This window comes from Rattus rattus, chromosome 2, assembly GCF_011064425.1.
Source record: "Rattus rattus isolate New Zealand chromosome 2, Rrattus_CSIRO_v1, whole genome shotgun sequence".
NCBI lineage: Eukaryota > Metazoa > Chordata > Mammalia > Rodentia > Muridae > Rattus > Rattus rattus.
In genome coordinates, this window is record NC_046155.1 from 1361918 (window position 1) to 1383078 (window position 21161).

Below are 21161 nucleotides of genomic sequence, written 5' to 3' on the forward strand. Positions count from 1 at the left end.
ATCCTCCTCACTACATGCTTTGTCCTTCTCTCCTCTTTCTCAGTTAGCATCCATCTCCTGATTCCATCACTTCTTCCTCTGCTGCCTTTGCTCCCTCACCTTCTCTCCTCTCTCCCTCTCTCACTTGCCCCACTCCCTCTTTTCAATCCTTTTCCTGTCAACCAGAGCCCAGCCTGACCCTGAGCAGAGACCTCACACGCTCCATCTCAGCCTCAGCCTGGGCCAGGCTGCAGACAAGACACCAGCATACTCCCAAGGGCCCGCCCTCCATCCCTCCCCTGACTAACAGCGTCTCTGGCCCCATGAAGCACAGCTTTGGCACAATCTTCCCTGGGCAGTAGAGGCGTGGCACTCCCAGAGGCCAGTGTAGGCTATGATGGAAGCCCAGGAGAACGGCAGGAACAGGGCCAGGAGCCAGACCCCACTCCTGGGGACCCAGGCGCCTTGCTCTTAGCCCTCCACCCAGGCTCTCCCTGAGTCTGAATTTCAACATGTCCCGGACCAGCCGGGTATGGCATCCCTCAAGCTCTTTGCTTCCTCATTCCTTCTGTCTTGGGAATGGGGTGGGCACTGCCAGAGGGCATCAGGGGGAGCCCTCTGACTCAGGATCTGGAGGGAGACTCCGGGGCCGTTCTGAGACCTGAGGGAAGAACAGGGAGTCAGATGGGAGAAAGGACACAGGTCTCTCTTTCTTATTATGCCAGTGCCTCCCAGAGGTCTCAAAGGACCCAGCGCTTGCAGTAGCAGGACCCTAAAGGAAACTACACTGAAGGTGTGAGGGAGAACTGCGGGGAACAAACCCTGTGTCTTGTTCACTCACTGCATTCCACATTCAGCCCAAACCGTGTTTTACAAAGGCAGAAAAGTAAGAGCTGACCCCAACCACCATGGACCTCACAGCTAACAAAAGACAGGCACGGAAGAAAAAGCCAGGCACACTGGGTGTAGAGGCACATGCCTGTGACCCCAGCACCCAGAAGGTGCAGGCAGCAGAATCAGGTACTCAAGGCTACATGAGAGCCTTTTAAAAGGGGAGAGAAAGAGGGGAGGGAGGGAGGAAGGAAAGGGAGGAAAAAGGAAGGAAGGAAGGGAGGAGCCAAAACGGTAGAGGACTGTGTTTGGGGACACCTGACCACATCCCCAGAACTGCTTTAAAGGTCACAGTGGTGGGCAGCCTGGGCATTGAAGGCAGGAAAAGCATTCAAAGGAGAGGAAACAGCAGGAGCGAGAATTTGAGAGTGGACGGTGAGGGTAGCTGGAGGGTGAGTGCCTGTCAGGTCTTTCCGCGACCTCAGACAAAGTTTCCATACGATTCCCTCCCCATCTTTAGGCTACATCTCTGAAGGCCAGCCTAGTCTACATATCAAATTCCAGAACAGCCAGGACTAAATAGAGAGACCCCGTCTCAACACCACCCCCTCACCCCCACTCCCGAAAGAACATAGCTCGCTCAGTAACAGTGCTTAGCACAATCAACACTCTATGTTTGACCCCAGCACTGCAAAAAAAATTTTTTTCATTCTAGGCCTTGGGAAACGGCTCAGGTAGGAATGTTCAGCAGATGAGTGTGATTAGCACACAACCCTGAAAGCTGTAACAGACGAGCCCAGGTAAGAGCTGATGCAGCAGCTCACGTCTATAATCCCAGCACCCCTGTGGGGAGACGGGAATCAGGGTCAGGGGTGGATAGGAGCTGGAAGGCTGTGTATACCGACCAGCCTGGAGCACACGGAACAGAAATGAGAGAACGTGTCTAACAGGCAAGGTAGAAGGAAAGCACCAGTTCTAGGAAGTGTCCTCTGGTCTTCAATGTGTGGTGGGGCATGCTGCAGGCGTGTTTGTCCCTGTACTCTCGCACGTGTCACATACAATCCCAAGAGCTCCTCCCATGGGGCATGCCTCCCATGCATCCTGCACCGCGAGATCACCTCACACCTGCCACTGTAACACCTTCAGTGTGCGAGTAGGAGCAGCTCAGGGGGCTTGGTCCTCCCTGGGTTGGAGCACACAGCTAGGGCTTGGAGAGCCAAGAGTTGCAGATGGGCCCACCTGTCTCAGAGGTGTTTCCCAGAAAGTGCCTAAACTTTGAGTAGGAGAGGGAAAGCCCAACCCACTGGCTTACCTGTATCAGGGATGCTGCAGGGCTCAGGGACCCCTGGGGGCAGGACACGGATTCGCTGGACAGAGATGTCCAAACTTTCCTCTTCACTACTGGCAGTAGGGAGACAGAAGCACAAAATGCCTGGGTCAGATCTAAGGGCTCGGAAGGAGAGGTAAGGTGGAGGGGCATGCAAGTAAGTGGAGGGTGGAAGGCTGCCCTTACGGGGGTCTGTTTCTCCAGGGAGGCCATCATTGCCCATGGATATTGGACGCCGCAATGCCTCTGAGAAGCTGTGGGGCCGCTGCGGTCCGGAGCTGCGGGTGCCTCTGCTCTTCTGTTCCTGAGCCTGTCAGGGACAGTGAGGAAGGGCTGGGACCAGGAAGTGTACACCATGGGAACTCAGCTTCTGGCATGGAAGTACTGAGGTCTGGGTGTCAGAGGGATGAGTCATCTGCCTCAGCAGCCAAGCAGTCAACAGAAGAAACCTGTGATTGGATCAACTACTACAGGGAGTTTTATGATTGGCTCCAGGGTACTCACTCACCCGGGTCCCATCCCTGGGGCCGGGCCTGCCCTCTGTAGGGCCCACGTGCACCAGGTGGTTGAAGTTGGTGGGCGGTGAGATGAACTTGGAGCGCACAAAAGGGTCCTTCAGCATCTCCCTGCAGGCAGAGGGGGTGTAAGGAGCGGGGCTGCAAACCTCACCCCGCCCTCAAGAGTAGAAAGTCCCACCCAGCAGCCACCCAGCAGCAACACCACAGCGAGCACCTGCGCTGCTGCTGCCGCAGCTCGTCAGACACCCGGAAGAAGAAGCGGCGCTTGCTCTTGGTGCGGAACAGCTGGCGCCGGCTGTTGTCCGTGAGGTCGGGAATGTCAAACTCATCCTTCTCTGTGGAAAATCAGGGAGCCAGGGAGGTGCTCACATGTCCCAGCCGGCCGGTGCACAAGCTCGCACTTGTGCATAGGTGAACACACAGAGATGCAGGCAGGCATATACTCCCTCACCTGCTAATGGATTCCTGAGGTAGGTCAGACGGACCTTCTCGGTGCCATAGAGGAGCAAGGAGCCTTCTGGATTTAGGGGTCTCACCTGAGGCAGAAAACACAGCGGTCAGGCCATGTCACCCACCCTGCCCCACCCCACCGGACCTGTGTTCTGGGTTGACCTTCACCTTCTTGAGTGGCACAGTCTGTACCCATTCTGCTCTCCTCACATCAAACACATCAATGGAGTTTTCACTGAACACTGTTAGGTAGGGTGCTGTGTAACCTGTAGGTGGGAAACAGCCTGTACTGTGTAGCCCTGAGCAAGTCAGGTACCTCTCTGAGCCTGTTTCCTCTGTCCCACAGGGAGGCCTGCCCCGCCCAACTCCAGAACAGATGAGATAATAGCCCTCACTACATGCCCACACAGTGGCAAATGCTTGGCATGTTTGTCCTCCCTTAACTCTCCAGCAGCTCCAGGTAGGAGCAGGTACTATAATCACCCCGATCTTGGACATTAAATGAGGTAATGGAAATCTCAGAGCAAAATAATGGTCAAGGTGATTGATACAGCTGGTGAGGGACAGTGGCAATCTGTTACACTTAACCCCAGCCTTACTACAGATGGGCCTCTGCCCATAAAGGACACTGTCCCCTTCCTACCTCCAGCCCATCATATTGGCTACAAGTGACCACACCAACCCATGCCTCTCCTCAGTTCATTTGTTCATTCTTAGCAAGCATAGCCCCCAGGGTGTGCCTGCCCAGGCTGGCCAGATGAAGGAGCCAACCCTAGACTGTTCTTCAGGCCCCAGTGCACAAAAGCAGTCACAAAGCGGATGGCGAGACCCAGAACAGAGGTCTGAACCAAGAGGTGGCATGAGAAGGAGTCAGAGCACAGTAGTGGGGAGGGAGGGAATCAAAGGCAGTGCTCGGGATGTGATGGTCGGTTACAGAGTGGCTAACTGCCCGGCTGGGACTGCCATTCAAGATGGCCAGGTAGGGGGGTTGGGGATTTAGCTCGGTGGTAGAGCGCTTGGCTAGGAAGCGCAAGGCCCTGGGTTCGGTCCCCAGCTCCGAAAAAAAAAAAAAAGAAAAAAAAAAAAAAAAAAAAAAAGATGGCCAGGTAGAGAACGGAGTGAGGATGGCCCTAAGCAAGCTACTCAGGACACAATATGGTCACAGGACCCCCAGTGCCTGACCCACCCTGCCAGGCCCTCTACTAGCCTTACCCCAGCCAGTGGGTGCCACTGGCCACAGCAGCTCGTGGCTTCGTGACTTGCGGCCAGCGCCATCCACGTAGACGCCAGCAGTGGCGAAGAGCAGCAGAAGCTCGCTGAGGCTGAGTTCCACAGCACCCAGTGCCTCACCCAGGCCCCCACGGGACGCGGGGAGCTCCTCGGCCACCAAGCCGGTTCCCAGCGCTAAGGGCGCAGCCTCATTGAGCAGCGGGTAGAGAGCAAAGGTGCCGGCGGCACCCACACAGAGCCGATCACCCAGCAACCCCAGGCTCTGCACGGGAGCTGGCGCTTGTAGCTCTCGGATGCGGCGCTGCCAGGGCCCTGGTCCTGGGCCCAGCTGGTAACAGAGAACTTGGCGCTTGACTGCCACACAGAGCACTGGAGTCCGGGCCTGTAGGATGCTCCCAGCCACCAAAGCCTGACAGCCTCGGGATTCAGGGATCTTGGCACCTGCCACCTCTGCATTCTCCAGCTCAGACAGGGTGAAGAGGCGCACACTGGGACCACGGCCACAGAGCACGACCAGTAGGCCAGCAGCAGAGCTCACGGTCAACCGCTGCACCCTGCGGCAGTCTCCCACCTGGAAGATGTCTGTGGTGTTGGCAGGAGAGAGGAGCACTGGGTAAGAAGCAGCAGCGGCCTGTGCTGCCCAGGCCCACACTCCCCCAGGCTCAGCCCTCTGGTACCATTGCTGTGAAGATGGATCACAAACAAGCCCTCCTCAGTGCCCAGGGCAAGACGCTCTCGGTCTGATAGAGGAAGAGAGGTCAGAGGTCAGAGACACCTGTCCTCACTGGTCCTCGGTTTCTCTTGAGGTAGTGGGATGGTGACCCACACATTGTCCACCCACCCCATCCTTAGGCCCTTCCTGCTCAGTTTACACTGGTTCTGATGAAGAAGGGCCTTGGTGACTGGGGTCAGGTTAAGGGCCACTACCTGGAGCTGTGGGATTCTGGGTAAGCCTCACTCTCTCCTTATACAAACCTCTACCTCTGGTTCCTAACTGACCCGGGCTGTGACCCCTGACTGGGGTACCTGCAAGCTGGAGCTGGCTCAGGGCCTCAGCTGCAGGAGGAAGCCAGAGAGTTCTGTTTCCTGTCCCTTTCCTAGTCGTCAGTTATGGAGGGAGAGCTCTCCCTGAGTGAACCCTAAACAGCTCTGCACCTACTCCCTCGCTCACCCGGCTGCCAGGAAGAAAGTCATCAGAGCCTTATTTGTCTTTCTGTGGAGACAGTGTCTTACTCCATAATCTAGGCTGGCCTACAGTTCACCATGTAGCTAGCTCCAGTTGGCACGAGTGTGAGGTAATCCTCCCGGTTGGTTGTTAGTGTTGTTTTATTGAAACAGGATCTCATATAGTCCAGGCTGTACTTGACTCATTATGTAGATGAGGCTGGCTTTGAACTCTCATCCTCCTGTAGCTCCCTCTCCAGTGCTGGATTTACAGGTGTGTGTGACACCGCTCCCAAGTCCAACTTATTTGTGTATGTGTGTTCATTTTTTCTAAAGAATTATTTTATGTGTATATGTGCTTTTCCTGCATGTATGTCTGTGCATTGAGTGTGGGCCTGGTGCCAGTAGAGGACAGAAGAATGTTCTAGTGAGTGCTGGGAATTGAACCCAGGTCCTCTGGAGGAGTAGCCAGTGCTCTTAACCACTGGGACAGCTCCAGCCCGGTTTTTTGGTTGGTTGGTTTAAGCTATTTATTAGCTAAGGGTGATCTGAGCTCCTGATCCTTCGGCTTGTTCCTCCAAGTACTGGGAATATATGCATGCACCAAGCCATGCCTGGTGCGTTGGGTCTTTTGAGACAAGGTCTCCATATGCAGTTCACCTCAGCTGTCTTTAAAACTCTGAAGCCTTCTGCTTCAGCTTTCCAGGTCACCTCTGTTTCTCCTTAAAACTCTGTTCCTTCCACTTACTTGAGAGTCTCTTAGAAAAAGGAAATTCAACTGGGCGTGGTGGTATATACCTTTACACACACACACACACACACACACACACACACACGTACATACTCTGCATCCATACTTTGGAGGCAGAGGCAGAGGGATCTCTGTGAGTTCCCTGACAGCCAGGGCTATGTAGTGAGATCTTGTCTCAAAAACAAAACCAAAACCAAAACAAAACATCAACAAAAGAAAGAACCAGAACCCACAGGAATGCAGAGTCGAGAAGTCAGGCTGTCTGGCTCATGACCCCAGCCCACCACATGGCAGTGCAGTGAGGAGGGCCAAGATTCACTTATGCAAGGTGGAGCCCACAGCTTGTAGCTGAGAGAATGGTTACTGCATTTGTGACTCTGGGCCGGTGTCTCCCTAAGGCCTGACCTTCCCCTTGTGACAGCCCTGCAGCACACGACTTACCAATGATAGCAGCACAGAGCGTATGAGGCAGCAGCGGCAGTCCATTGTCATAGGCCTCCTTGAGTGTGTACACTGGTCGGGGCCTTGGGCGTGCGTCCAGGAGCAGCCGCTGCAGCTCGCTTAGCACCTGAAGCCAACGCTCCCGCTCCCCCTCGTTCTCCGCCAGCAGCAGCACAGTACATGTGGATGGTGGCACTGTCAGCTGGGAGGCTGTCACCTGTGGACAGGGAGTCAGGCTGGAGGACTCCAACCAAGAGGCAGCCAGCCATGTGTCCACCTTTCATCCTTTCCCTACTGAGGTTTGCCAGGTCGACTGCCAGCTAGCTAGCTGTAGTGCTAGGCAGGGAGCAGGCCAGACATGGTGCCAGACAAGCAGAGCCAATGCCTGAGCCTAGTGATGGGCACCATAACAGGAAAGAGAAGCATTGCAGGAGTGCAGACAGGATCCCTAAAGCAGGCCAAGAGGGCAAGGGTAACACTGGTCGGGGCCTTGGGCGTGGAGAGGACAAGTCCACCACCCGGTGTTAGTGAACCTGGGGACAAGGTACTGGGCCTGAGGGTGCTGGCAATTCCGTGCAGAGGGATGAGAGTGAGGAGGAGTTACACATGAACGCAAGGCTAGAAGGAACAAGCATGGCCAGAGTAGTTACGGACCCCAGGGTTGAGGGCGGAAGATGTCTGCAGGCTCGAATGCTAGGTGGCTCAGAGTATTGTGTGAGAGCCTCCTGAGGGTACTGGGAAGCCATCCAAGGGTTTGTTTGTTTTTTAAATTTTTTTTAAAGATTTATTTATTCATTTATTATATATAAGTACACTGTCGCTGTCTTCAGATACACCAGAAGAGGGCATCGGATCTCTTTACAGGTGGTTGTGAGCCACCACGTGGTTGCTAGGATTTGAACTCAGGACCTCTGGAAGAGCAGTCAGTGCTTTTAACCTCTGAGCCATCTCTCCAGCCCCATCCAAGGGTGTTTTTTTTTTTTTTTTTTTTTTTTTTTTTTTTTTCGGAGCTGGGGACCGAACCCAGGGCTTTGCATTTGCTAGGCAAGCACTCTACCGCTGAGCTAAATCCCCAACCCCCATCCAAGGGTTTTTAAACAAAGCAGGAAATAGTCAGATTGCTGTGTGGCAAACTCATGGTGGCTATGGATGGACAGCATGTGGCAGTGAGGTGGCTGGCAGAGGGATAGAGAGGAGATACAGCAATAACCAAGACAGGGTCAGCACAGGGAGAGAGATGGAGGCTGGGTCCTCCTGCCCTGAGCGCTCACCCTAAAGATGCGTGGCAGGTCCTTGGATTGGGCATGGATGACATCTGGAGCTAAGACAGGGGTGGCTGAGAACTGGGGATCCCTGGGAGGTACAAAGGACACATGAGATACCATATGACCCCTGAATGAACTTCTCAATACCCATGACTCGTCCTGTGTCACTGCCTGGCACTTACCTCAGATCCAAGGCCTGCAGGAGGACCCCACTGGCCATGCTGCCTCGAGGGTCAGGAGCATCAAACAACAACAGGCGGGAGTCACTGAGAGCAGCATACACCCTCTGCCAGCCCCGACGGACACCTGAAGGCCGAGGCACCTGATGGGAAGACAGGCATGGAGGGCTGCACGGGTCCTCAGCTCCCACGCCCATCCTCCTCAGCCCTCAGCCACAGCTCACCGACAGGAAGCCCTCATAGGCAGTGCCTGTGCCTGTTTCCGGGTGCACCCCCAGGGCTGTGCGGAGGAGTTCAGGGGGCACAGGGCAGGGGGGAGCTTGGGTCGCACAAGCTGAGTGGCAGAAGTAGCCACAGGCTGTGGAGAGATGGAGAGTTGTGGAGGAATGAAACAGGTCAGGCAGCCTGAGCCTTCCCAGACAGATCCCTTGGGACTCAGGAGACCTGCCAGTCAGGTCACCATCACCAGGTCAGGTCACCCATCACCAGGTCAGGTCACCCATCGCCACTGAGAGAGAGAGGAGAAACTAAGTAGGGAATTGGCTAAGAGACGTGGGTGCTGTCAGGTTGAGAACAGCCAGGGTGTGTCAGGGTCATGCCCAGGGGTTATGGTGAGAGGGGAGAGCCTGAAGGAGAAAGGTTCTTACTGTCACAGCCCAGGCCCTGGCGGCCCAGGCCCAGCATCAGCGAGGTGCAGTGGAGACACTTGGTAGGGGATGGAAAACTCCGGGGACGCAGTGTGTGAGAACCAGGCTGTGAAGGAGCACACGCTGTCAATATGCTCCAGTGCCTCCCAGCACCCTGTGCACCGTTCCAAAGAGCCAGGTGACCAGGAGGCTGAGTCAGTCTGCAGCGTCAACTCTGAGTGCCTGGGAGGCCATGTCAGAAAACCAGCACCAGCTCCACCCTCAGCATGGCCTGAGAGGGTCCCACAGGGTCCCTGAGGGACTATGGGGAAGGGCTGAATAGCTCGGTATCCCACTCCCTGCCCCTCTGCCCACTGACCTTAGCAGGAGGACCCTCTGCAGGGATAGGGTTGGCAGCAGGCACCCTGGGGAACACACTCTGCAGAAAATGAATGAGCAAGTGAGCAGGGAATGGGCCCAGCACCCAGCTCCAGCCTGAGGACTTGCCCCAGTCCTCACCCCCATGCGCAAACTGCGGCGGCCCTCTGGCCGCAGCTCTGCTTCTGCTCCAGACCGGGGGGACTCTCCTGAATTGCCAGTGTCCTTGGCAGAATCCTTCTGGGGATGAATGAAGATGGAAGAAAGTCAGGGCCATCGTGTTTCTCACCAGGACTCCTCCCTAAGCAGCCCCCCACCTGGACCTTACCTCTGTGTTCCAGAAGGACAGGAGAGGGATGAGGGAGGTGGAGGGCTTGGCATCTGTAGACAGAGGGTAAAAGTAACTGAGGCTGCTGCCCTGGGACTAAGTCTCACCTCAGTTAGATGCAGGTACGTCCACAGGTGGGGTCTGGGCAAGTGTGGCACCAGAGCAGTTCAGGAAGTGGTGAGTGACAGATAGGTCCTTTGTGGGAGGGGCAGATCTCGCTCATCTAGGCCTAGCAGTCATGGGAACTCCCGAGTATTCATGGGGATTGGCTCCAGGGTAGGCACTCACCCCCTGGTCCTCGAGCTTGAAGTTCCTCCCGGAGCTCAGCCACCTCCTGCTGCAGGGCCTGGTTTTGCTTCTCAGCCTCTTGAAGGCGGCTGGGGGAAGAGGGCAATGGCTCACCACAGGCCTCTGAATGAACTCCACTCCTGTAGTATCCGACCATGGCCTCACCGTTCAGCCTGCCGCTGGGCCTCCTGCACCTGCGTCAGCTGCTCCTGCAGACCCTGCTTGGCACGGATCTCAGCTTCCAGTGCTGACTGAAGCTCAAGCCGGGCTGAGGCCTCCATCTTCTGCAGCCTCCGAGCCTTCCACTGGTGGTCCTGGGAGCAACCAAGGATATCCCTGTAAGATGCTCTCCAGGCCTGACAGCTTCAGACATTTCCTCCCTTCCTCCCTCCTTCCCACTGAAGCAAATGCCTCCTATGTCACCTGGCCAGACTCAGAGACCTATCTCTCCTCATCCCTTAGCATAAACTGGGAGTTTGGGGGTGACAAGATGACTCAAAGGCAGAGGTATGCTGCCAAACCTGGCAACCTGAGTTCAATCCCTGGGGACCCACACGTGTAGAACCCACATGTGGTTCTCCTGTGTACACACATGCCACGACTCACAAGCACAGGGCTCACCAGAGGCCGGGTAGGGAGTGTTTGGGTGCCCACATTCCTCAAGGACTCCAGCTCCTCGGCCATCTTAGTAGCCAAGGCCTGCAGGTAGCCTCTCGAGACCTTCTCGTCATTCACCCTGAATAGGAATGGGCTGTGCGTCATGTCTGGGTCCTCAGCCATGTCCAGGCCCCGCCAGGCACCATGGTACCTACCAGCTGAGGATGTCAGCGATCTGCGCCTCCCAGTTGCTCTCACTCTCACGCCGCTCACCTTCCAGACGCTGTCTGCTCTGTAGCTCCAGGTCCAGCTCCTCTGCCAACTGAGGCCACAGGGGACGGTGGGCTCGGTCCCCAGTGGCCCTCGCAGCCCTGAATGTCTTCCAGTTGCCCACCCCCGTTGGGCTCCCCACAGGTCACCTACCATCCTGAACTCTGCAGAGACCTGCATTCTACAGCATATCCAGCAGCTGGGACCCTGGAGCTCTGCCCTGACCCTGCTGGCACCCAGCCTGTCCCCTTGTCTCTCTACCCTTCTCACCCGTTCCTGCTCCCGGCTCAGCCGCTGGTTTTCCTCCTGCAGTCGGCACAGAACCTCCTCTTTCCCAACAGTGACCCTGGGGAGGAGAGGTGAGGAGACAGAGTTGACTCCCAGCCCAGTGCTGCCCTGTCCCCTCCTGGCTGCCCTACCATGCACTCACCCTTGGCTGCAGGCGCGCTCCAGCTGCTCCCTCAGAGCAGCCACCTCCTTCCTCAGCTGGGCCTCTTGAGACTGACCCTCAGGAGATCCTATGCCGTTGGTCTCAGGGGCTGCATGAACGGTCTTGACAATGTGGAGAGGGGGAAAGGCAGGTGTTTGTGAAGCCATGGTCCACCCCACTCTGGGACAAGGGTCTGCTCCTAGGACTCTAAGGTGGAGAGTCTAAGGGAGAGTGTCTCCTGCCAAGAGGCTGAAGCATCCATACCTTGGCCTGTGAAGAGTCTTGTTTACATTGTCCCTGGAGCTGTGTCACCTCCTGACTCAGGGTGGTCACCTGGCCTTCAAGCTGTGATGGGGCAAGGGACAAGGTAACGCCAACCCTGTCCATTTATCCCTCTTCATGTCATTCTGACAGACTCAGACTCATCCAGCAGCAAACCCAAGTGCCTGTCTCACCGCCAGGCCCTGTGCAATGTAACCAGCCACAGCGGGTGCTAGAGACATGGATTCCCAACACTTGCTGCTCCCCTTCCCATTATCATCACCAACCTCTCTCCGGACAACCCAGGCTTCCTCCAGCTGAGAGTTCAGGGCCTGGATCTGGCTGGCTGCAGCTGCCTCTCTCTCTTGGGCTTCCCACAGCCTCTGTAGGAATTCTTCCTGCCGGTTCTGGGCTTGGCACAGTTCAGCATCCCGCACTTGCAATGCTGCCTGCGCTTCAGCCAGCTCCTGAGGACCAAGGTAAACAGGACAAAGCCAAGTCAGGGAGCTGACCTCAGGGACATGGAACCCTAGGTCACTCACTCACTTCACCTAGTGCTCACCTGCTGGAGGCGGTCCTTCTCCTGTTGTAGTTGGATGTCTGGGGCTGGGCTTCTAACATGGAGGCCATCAGTCTGTGAGAGTGAGGCCTTGCTGTCCCTCAGTGTCTCTGTTGGAAATAGTCATTGAGACTCGCACACAGAACAACTCCACGTCAGTCAGGCACTCTGTGTACAGGATCTCAGAGACCTTTCTCCACAGCCAGGGGAGAGGGTCTCTTCCCCACAATCACACAGCATACACAGAGCAGGAGGCAGGGCTGGGACCCAGGAGGGATCTAAGCTGGTCTAGGAACAGGAAGTGATACCTGTCAGTTTCTCCTGAAGAACCTGTACTTCTTTCTGCAGTCGCACCAGCTCCTGGGGTTGTAATGAGCTATGCAAGGCCTCTGGCAGGAGAAGGGCCACTGGGTGAGTAGCCAGACCCGTAGCAATCTACCCCTCAGCCTGGCCTGGCAGGCTCAGCCTTGCCCAGCTGCCCCCGTACCTTGACACTTCTGGCTGAGCTCCACTTTCATCTGCTCCACACCGTGGGGCTTCCACTCTGGGGTAGCCATTAGCTCAGAGCTCTTGTCATCAGTGAGGCTGAGAGGGGACAAAGGAACACAGTTGACAGAAAACCATCCTCACGGACCAATTGTCCATCCATCCAAGAAACACCCAGGTGCATCTCTCCAGACACAGACCCCGGGCTCTATGCTGACAAGAGACCCATTAGATCACAACCTGCCTTTGGGGCTGTATAAATGACCTTGGACAGCAATGGGTAATATCTGAACTGCAGTTTTCTAACAGGAAAATGGAGGTATCAATAAGGCCTTGCCCAGCAGTGGACTGCACACCTTTAATCCCAGCACTCTGGAGGCAGAGGCAGGTGATCTCTAAATTCAAGGCCAGCCTGGTCTATAGATCAAGTTCTAGGACAGCAGGGTTATACACGGAAGCCCTGTCTCTAAAACCCAACCAAGCAACCAACCAACAAGGCTCATGCGAAGGCTCACCAGGGGCCAGTGGGCTCCATCAGCTGCTTAAGGATGCCTCTTGCCAAGCCTAAGCCCCTGATTCCATCCCTGGGACCCACAAGGTGGAAGGAGAGAACTGACTGACTTCTGAAAGTTGTTCTCTGCCCTCTACAAGTGCACTGTGGTACATCATGCCCGTATGCATAGGGGTTTATTAAGCAAATAAATTAAGTAACGTAAAGAAAGAGATCAAACAGGTTAACAAGGTGAGATGAGCCTGCTGCCCCACACCCAACAGCCAGTGGTCCTCGGCGTTCCCTGTCAGAGCATGCCTTCCTGTGCCTCTCCTGGGTCTCAGGACAACCAAGGTATTTGAGGCTCCCACCCATTTTACAGAGGCCAGTCAGGCTGAACAGGAGAGGCTGTTCATAGCCTTTGCTATAATCTAGTGCATTTAACAGTCTGTCACACGGTATAGCCACATGTCCCAGGGGCATAGCCGCCATGACTTTGGTTTACCCTAAGGACAGAGAACTGAGGAGTGACCATCAAATGCTGAGGCCATTTTGTCCCTTCCCTCAGGGCTGTAATAGGCCACACATGTTCCTAGTTTCCCAGCAGGTATGAGGACCAGACTCACCTGCCTGAGGTATAAGTGAAGCCTACAAATGGCAGGTGGTGGCCTGAGAAGGCCCCATGGGAGGACGGTGGCAGCGTCTCCTATAGAAGTAGGAAGGAGAGTCAGAGCCACAAACCAAGTGAGAACCAGAAGAGACCCATGAGGGCATTTACTTGGGTATATACCTGGGGAATAACATAGCCCCGATCAAAAGGGACCACAACTCCCATGAGCCTTTGAATTCAAGGTCTCCAAGAGGCTGCAGGGAATGCCCTTCTATAGGTGAACTCTGGTTAATAGGATAACAACTAAGGTCAAAGGGCTTTCACTTGGTACAATCCACCACGCAGGTGAGCCAGCCACAGTTAGTCAGCCTTAACTCTCATGAGCCTCAGGGCTCCAGAGGCCGCAGCCTTTCAACTGCTTTAGGAAACATCTGGGCTAGGTTCCCATAGCTCAGAGGGTCAAGCCAAGCCTCTTACAGAGACATCTGTCACTCACGGGACGGTTGAGGGTATCATCATCCACATCGAAGTTGGAGGTATCCACCGGCCCTCGAAGCTCAGGGATGTAGGGTGCTGTGCTGGTTGCAAGTCTCTCCCAATCAACCCCTTCAAAGAACGGGTGGCTCCGGAAGTCGTCCAGTCCACCGCGGCCCAGCCGCTCCTCCTGCCGGCACAGCAGCTGCCGGATCAGGGCCTGGGCACTAGCAGGCACATCATCTACATCAGAGGGGAACTGGAGGTGGTCCTGTGGATCAAAGGAGGAGACAGGTCAGTCTGAAGTCCAGTTGATCTGAAATTGCCCGCAATCACACAATGTATAGTCCCAGAGCCAGTCAGACCTCGTGGTTCATGATCTTGCCGTAGGTTTCTACCAGAGACTCTGCATAAAAGGGTGTTTCCCCAAAGAGCAGCTCGTAGGCGCAGACTCCCAGGGACCACCAGTCACACTGTGGGCCGTAGTGGCCCTTGCCTTCCTCCATGGCCTGTAGGATCTCAGGAGAGATGTAGTCCGGGGTCCCAACTGCGACTGATGAATCCACCTGGGTCAGGGGTGTTGGTGCCATGAGGCCATGGGACTGGACCCAGCACCCTACTCTCCAGGTACCCCCTACCTGGAACCTGCTGTCTCTGCACTTGGCCTGTATCCTCAGCTCCAATTCTAGGTGGGCTCCTTACCATGCCATTGTTGTTGAGACGCAGGCAGGAGCCAAAGTCTGCCAGGCGGATGTGGCCATTCATGTCCAGCAGGATGTTGTCAGGCTTGACATCCCTGAAGGGAGGTGAAAGAATGGAGGGCTTCATATGTGTGTTCAGACATGAGCCTGTGTGCATGCTTGTACATGCTCCTGTCCTGTGTGCATGCTCACACATGTTCCTGTCCTGTGTACATGCTCACACATGTTCCTGTCCTATGCACATGCTCACACATGTTCCTGTGTGTGTACATGCTCACACATATTCCTGTCCTGTGATATACTCACACATGTTCCTGTCCTATGCCCATGCTCATACATGTTCCTGTCTTATGTACATGCTCAAACATGTTCCTGTATATGTACATACTCACACATGCTCCTGTGTATGTACATGCTCACAAAATCTCCTGTGTGTGTGCATGCTTGTACATGTTCCTGTCCTGTGTACATGCTCACACATGTTCCTGTCCTATGCGCATGCTCATACATGTTCCTGTGTGTGTACATGCTCACACATGCTCCTGTCCTGTGTACATGCTCACACATGTTCCTGTCCTATGCCCATGCTCATACAATCTCCTGTGTGTACATGCTCATACATGTCTTTGTGTGTGTGCATATGGGAGTCAGTGAAAGCAACTGTTCATTCTAGGGGCTGCAAGGTGCACTGTGGAGGATGCAGGACTCAGATGTCCCCTAAATGGGTAACAAACACACCACTCTTCTGCCACCATGAATTGGGTGGGTTTGAGGCAGGGGCTTACCTGCTCTGAGCTCTGACTTCCTCAACTGTAAGATAGGCACACTGGCAAGTCCTAGCAGAGGGCTTTAGGGAGGAAGACTGGGAAGTGACAGAGCTTGGGGCCCCACCTGTGGACATAGCCCAGCTGGTGCAGAGAGTGGATGGCCAGAACCATCTCAGCCAGATAGAACTGGGCCAGCTCAGGTGGGAGGCGATCCTCGAAGCGGCTCAGCAGTGTGAGGAGGTCCCCGCCAGCGTAGTAGTCCATCACCAGGTACTGGAGGGCAGTATGGAGAGCCAAGAGTCAGGCTCAGAATGAGGACACCTGTTGACCTCACATTAGTTCTTGGGGGACTCTGAGAAGGAGGGCTGAGCAGCGCCCCTGGGGACTCACAGTGGCGCTCTCTCATTCTCTCTCTCTCTCTCTCTCTCTCTCTCTCTCTCTCTCTCTCTCTCTCTTTTGGAGAGAGAGAGGGTCTTCCAATGACGCTCTAGCTGTCCTGGAACTCACTATGTAGAACTGGCTATCCTTGAACTCACAGAGATCTGCCTGCCTCTTCCTCCCAAGAGCTGGAATTAAAAGGTGTGTCCCACCATGCCCAGGAGGTGGCGGCTCTTAAGCAGAGCTGAGGAAGAAGGGATAGGGCCAGGAAATGGTGGAAGAGCATCCCTTCTTTTATCCCTAGCAAGGCTCCTTCCCCACCCAAGGGCCTCACCAGGTACTCCTCATCTTGGAAGGCATAGTGCAGAGCAGTCACCCAGCGGCTGTCTCCCTTCACTAGAACATCTCGCTCCTCCCGGAAACAGGCCGTCTGCAGCAGGTTTGGAGAACAGGGGTATAATGGGATCAGCTCCCAGGAACCCCCATTACCAGCTCAGGGAATGGAGGATTCAAAAGCCCAGAGGCACTGATCAAAGGAACAGCTCTGCTCAACCCCAGGCCTTGGATGAACCTAAACCCAGGCTTCCCAGTAGTGGGCCTCAGTATTTTCATAAAAAGAATGGGGTCGATCCCTTCATCTTAAGTAAAGTTCACTGGGAAGGGTAGGGACGGGTGACTATTGAGAGTGGCATCTGTGCCCCACCCCTTCCTCTGGCAGCACGCATACCTCCCCCTACCCATTGCAGGGTACACTTGACCCCTAACTGACCTCAGCCCTCTTCAGCATCTCCCACTTATGCAGCATCTTCATGGCAAAAATCTGGCCACTGTCCCTCTGCCTCACCACAGCAACCTGAGGGAATGAAGCAAGGCCTGGTTTAGACCAGATCAAGTGCAAGGCCCCTCCTCCTCACCCACCCCAAGACTGACTTACCTCCCCAAAGGCCCCTCTGCCAATCACCTTCAAGATCTCAAAGTCATCTCTCTGTAGACGCAGCTCTTTCACTTTTGTTACAAAGGGGCCGGCTGAGGGGACAGAGTGGACAGCGTTTTTTCCTTGCAACCTCCCATGAGATTAGGACAGGGGTGACTTTCCCAGAGACAACCCAGCCAAGGGACAGATCAGAAGCAGGCCTGTTTGGTCATGACACGAGCTTGGTGAGGGTCCTGACTCAGTGGGCCACCTGGCCTCAGAAGCTCCCTGGGCACCTGCTCTAGATTCCAGGTAGCCTCTATCTGCGGCACAGAGGGACCTTGGTCTTCTTTAGCCAGGGGCTTAATCCTGACAGCCAGGTCACCCTGGAGGCAATAAAGATCCCACTCTCACCCCTAGTTGACAGCCTTTGACCCCACAAGGCCAGCCCAGGGGCCTATCTGAGAAACTGGATAGGTGACATTCTTTGACCCCAGAAAGGCTTCTCTGCCATCCAGGAACTGTGGGCCTGGGTCTGGGGACCCTGTAGGCACAAAGCAATCTGGCTGGAGGCAAGGCCTGGGGCAGCCCCTGAGGGCAGGGAGGACAGTTTCTGCAGTGCTCCAGAAAGACAGGCTCTGCGTTGCCCAAGTGGGGCCCCTGGGTCAGGAGCAGATACCAGTCTGCTCAGGTACTCACAAGACACACAAACAGGGCCAAAAGCTTCACCTGGTGCCCAGTGCCAGCACCTGAGGGTGTGAGCACACAGGATTCCTTCCAGGCTTGATAGCCCTGCCACTTGGAGCCCTGCCTCCCTCTCTGGATGGGGCTTTCACACAGGCAGGAACCTCCTCCTCCATCACAGTCTATCCGCCTGCCCCACCACCACCTCCACAAGGGCCATGTCCGGCCACTCCCAGGCTCTCCCCACAACTGGAGTGGTCTTAGGCCAGGGAACAGGCACTGAGTCTTGGGCCCTGATGACGACAGGAGTGACCAGTGAGGATGGGGGACATCTATGGTCTGGCACCTTGCCTCAGTTTCCCCCTGCCAGAAGGTAAACTCCCTGCCAGCTGGGCGGGCCTGTGGGTGGGACAGAGAGCTGCTCCACAGGTTTATCAGGCAGAACCCCCACAGCGGGGGAGGTGTGGAAACCGCGCACAGAAATTAATTGTCTCTTCCCAGGTTTATGCACCGAGCTAGGGAGGAGCAGCCACCAGCCTGTAGAGCTTCGAGGTGACTGTGAGGGGACCACCAGCCACCTAGGCCAAACTTGGTGCCCAGATCAATCTCCTAGACAGGATGCCCGGTACCTTTGTCTTGCCAGAAGGGGTGGGGGTTCTGGGCAGGAGCAGGGACAAGTTGGGGCAGGAGAGGCGTGAGTCACGCCCGGCCTTGGAGTTACCTCGGGAGATGTCAACAGACGTCCCCTATGTTGGGGTCCTAATCAGAGGCGCCAGAGGCAGGCAGGGAGAAACACACATATGTGTAAACACATACACACACACACACACACACACATACACACACACACACGCATACCACATGCATACACACAGGTACAGTGTCATGTGGGAGTGATGACAAATCAGACACATGTATAACACATAAGAGTCACAGAGAAACAGGCAGGCAACAGGGGCAGGGCCCTTTCACTGCTCTCACCCCAGAAAGAAATGGCAGGACTGGATTGCAGACCCCCAACCATACTAGGTCAAGTCTTGTGCCTGTCCATAGCTCAGGAGGGCCAGGAACTTTGATTGCCTACTGGGCAAACACCCCACTCTCCAGGCCCAATTCCTATGCCCTCCCCACCAAGCCTGGCTAGGTGTGTCCAGGAAACCCTTGTGCTGGTACCAGTGCCCACAATGGGCTTAGGGTCACCCTAGGTCAGTCATTCCCAGGGATTCAGATGAATCAAATAGGAAAGGGTGCAGATCTACTTCTAATGAGACCCCAAGTCATCCAAAGGGGCTGAGGTTGGTTCTTAGTCCTGGCTAGAGATTGAAGGAAATTTGCCTGCAAGGTGAAGGACGAGGATTTGTGCGTGTGTGTGACTGAGCTAGACAGGTGAGAGGGGTCCCAGAAAAAAAGTGCCCATCCCTTGAAGAACGAAGGAGATTGAGAAAGTCTGTATGTTTGTTTATGTGACACAAAACGGGTGTCCACTTGAATGTATGTTCTGGGTGTGACGTGTGACCAAGGAATCCCTGTAGGTGACCGTTGTGAAAGATGTGTATTGGCAACATGTCTGGGGTCTGTAGCTGGGAATGAAATGAGAGTATGTGTGAAGTGTGCATTGTGTACCTGGCTCTGTATCTGGGAGTTTGAAGTAAGGAGCAAGTGAGTGAGCACGCCGTGGAGTCCGATGGCAAGCGTTAGATACAGCGCAAGGAGTTAGTGCATCTTCAGGAGGAAGTTTCTGGAGTATGCCATCCCCGGGAAAAGGTCTGGGGGCACAGAGCTCCAGGCGTTGTCCCTCCAGCCTCCCTTCCCAGGTGTTGCCCTGACCACTCACCCCAGCTCAGAAACTGCGCCACGTTACGCTCCCGGCGCAGGGGGGCGCTGCTGAGCTCGTGGTGCACCCCCAGCAGCAAATCCAGGAGGCCGTCGAGCCCCGGGCTGCCACCAGCCTCGCCCCGTACCAGCTGCTCCAGCGCACGCAGCCGCTGCTCCATGGCTGCGGCTGGAGCCCCGTAACCCGGGCTAGAGCCAGGCCGCCCGCATGCCCCGTCCGTCCGTCCGGCGGTCGGTCCGTGGTTCCGCAGCTCGTACTGCTCGGCTTCCCCCCTCCCTCCCGCCCTCCCCGCTGTCACCTTCCTCCGTCGACACCCGCGCTCCTTCACCTGGCCGCCCGCCCCGCCCTCCAAGCCCGCCCCCGACGGACGGGCAGGTGCGCGCCGGCCAATGGGAGCCGCGGCTGAACGTGAAGGTGGGAAGGTAGAGGCGCGCGGGGGCGGGGCCGACCCTCGTCCAGGAAGTGGGAGGGCGGGCCACGAAAAGTAACTCTTGGGCGGGGTTGGAGGGGGGTCCGTTGGGGGTCACAAGAAGATCCCCTGATGACCGTGCCACCCCAGTCCCAGCCCCACCTAGATCCTCATGAGACATTACCCTAGATGGAACCTACCGCAACTTCCCGCGGGACCCGGCCAGAGGCCTGTCCCTTAGCCAGGCCAGAGGGGCTAGGGACGGCTGCAGCCCTGGAGCCGGATGGGAGTTGTAGTCCGCTTTCGCCGGGGTTTGCAAGCGGCGCTAAGGCAACACACCCACCTACCCCCCAAAAGTTTCTGATCTCCTTTATATCCTTAAAACTAACCCAGAGACATGTAGTTAAGGTAGTATGAGCACACTCATTAAGCAGATGAATACACTGAGGCTTTTGAAGGTTGAGGGTAGGGGTCTCTGTAACTAGATCCTCGTGTGTGTGGACTTAGGTGGTACCGGATTTTAAGACTTTGGCGGGGACAAAGCCCTGAACTGGAACGTGGAGGTAGCAAGAAATCCGAGATGAGCTGATGGAGGCAAAGGAGGAGGAGGTGCTGGCTGTGTCCAGCGAGGTTTTTGATTTCTGGTCAGCTGTAGCCAGCTGTGCTGGCTTTGACCGGGGCAGACCAGATATCAAAGGGAAGGGTGTTCTGGTGTCTTTTAAACAACTCATTAATTAGAAGACCTCTTTAGAGGACTTGCCTCCCTTTCCAGACTGGAAGCTCGAGACCTGACAGGATCAAGTTATCAGCATTGAGGGAGGAAGCATTCTGAGTGTTTGCAGGGGCAAAGTGAGTGGGACACCCAAATCGCGTTAAACAGGGGGTTTAGAAACACTGTAGGGGTATGTTGGGGTGGTGGTGTGGGAGTGCATGCCTTTAATCCCAGCACTTAGAAGGCAGAGACAGGCAGATCTCTGAGTCCTGTTCAGCCTAGTCTATAGAGTGAATTCCAGGACAGCTAGGGCTGTTACACAGAGTTCCTGTCTTAGAAAAAACAAAAAACAAAATAAAGAAGCAAAACATTGCAAATCTCTCGTTTGATCTTTACAGAAGCCCCTTCTCTATGGGGTCCACCATTTGAAATGGGAAAAACACAGGCATGCACTTCTTTCTCAGAACAATCAGGCTGGGAAGGAGACTCAGGATTCAAATTCAATGCTAGGCTCCAAAGGCCCTGCCAAGGGAGGATGGGGGAGGGCAGGCTGGAGTTTGGATTTATGTTTTTGTTTTTGTTGTTGTTGTTTTAGCATCTCATATAAACTAGGCTGATCTGGAACACACTATGTAACCAAGAGTGACCCTGAACTCCCAAGTGTACTGCTTCAACTTCCTAGGTGCTTAGAATACAGGGGCGATTGATGGAGGGAGCCTATTGGCTCTCACCTCAGGGCAGGGCAGGGATGGGGCCTACAGAAGGTAAAAAACCACAAGGAGGCGCCAGAGACTAATGGAGGAACGCGTGTCTGGTATTTATTTGCCAGTC

At 55.3% G+C, this 21161-nt stretch overlaps 1 protein-coding gene across 7 annotated transcripts; it reads right to left on the reverse strand.

Moving 5' to 3' along the window:
• Positions 1 to 277: 277 nt before the first annotated feature.
• On the reverse strand, positions 278 to 19488 carry Cdc42bpg (CDC42 binding protein kinase gamma). Of its 7 annotated transcripts, none has more exons than XM_032891070.1 (37): positions 19210 to 19488; positions 16713 to 16804; positions 16548 to 16631; positions 16113 to 16208; positions 15525 to 15673; positions 14635 to 14728; positions 14298 to 14498; positions 13955 to 14203; positions 13475 to 13554; positions 12360 to 12457; positions 12181 to 12261; positions 11876 to 11982; positions 11601 to 11780; positions 11317 to 11397; positions 11053 to 11174; positions 10893 to 10968; positions 10568 to 10674; positions 10377 to 10491; positions 9921 to 10069; positions 9756 to 9844; positions 9468 to 9520; positions 9281 to 9379; positions 9141 to 9200; positions 8783 to 8888; positions 8360 to 8493; positions 8139 to 8278; positions 7963 to 8044; positions 6692 to 6908; positions 5013 to 5075; positions 4318 to 4917; positions 3274 to 3371; positions 3107 to 3191; positions 2870 to 2990; positions 2646 to 2763; positions 2324 to 2447; positions 2123 to 2208; positions 278 to 640 (listed from the first exon to the last, which is right to left on the reverse strand). In XM_032891070.1, the coding sequence occupies exons 1-37, from the start codon at positions 19367 to 19369 to the stop codon at positions 584 to 586; spliced, it is 4653 nt and encodes a 1550-aa protein (XP_032746961.1). In that variant the 5' UTR covers positions 19370 to 19488; the 3' UTR covers positions 278 to 583. The 7 variants fall into 7 exon arrangements, with proteins under 7 accessions (XP_032746961.1, XP_032746960.1, XP_032746957.1 ...); XM_032891069.1 differs by having other exon boundaries at positions 2123 to 2211; XM_032891066.1 differs by lacking the exon at positions 19210 to 19488 and having other exon boundaries at positions 2123 to 2211; positions 9281 to 9376; positions 12181 to 12279; positions 16713 to 17613.
• Positions 19489 to 21161: the final 1673 nt, after the last annotated feature.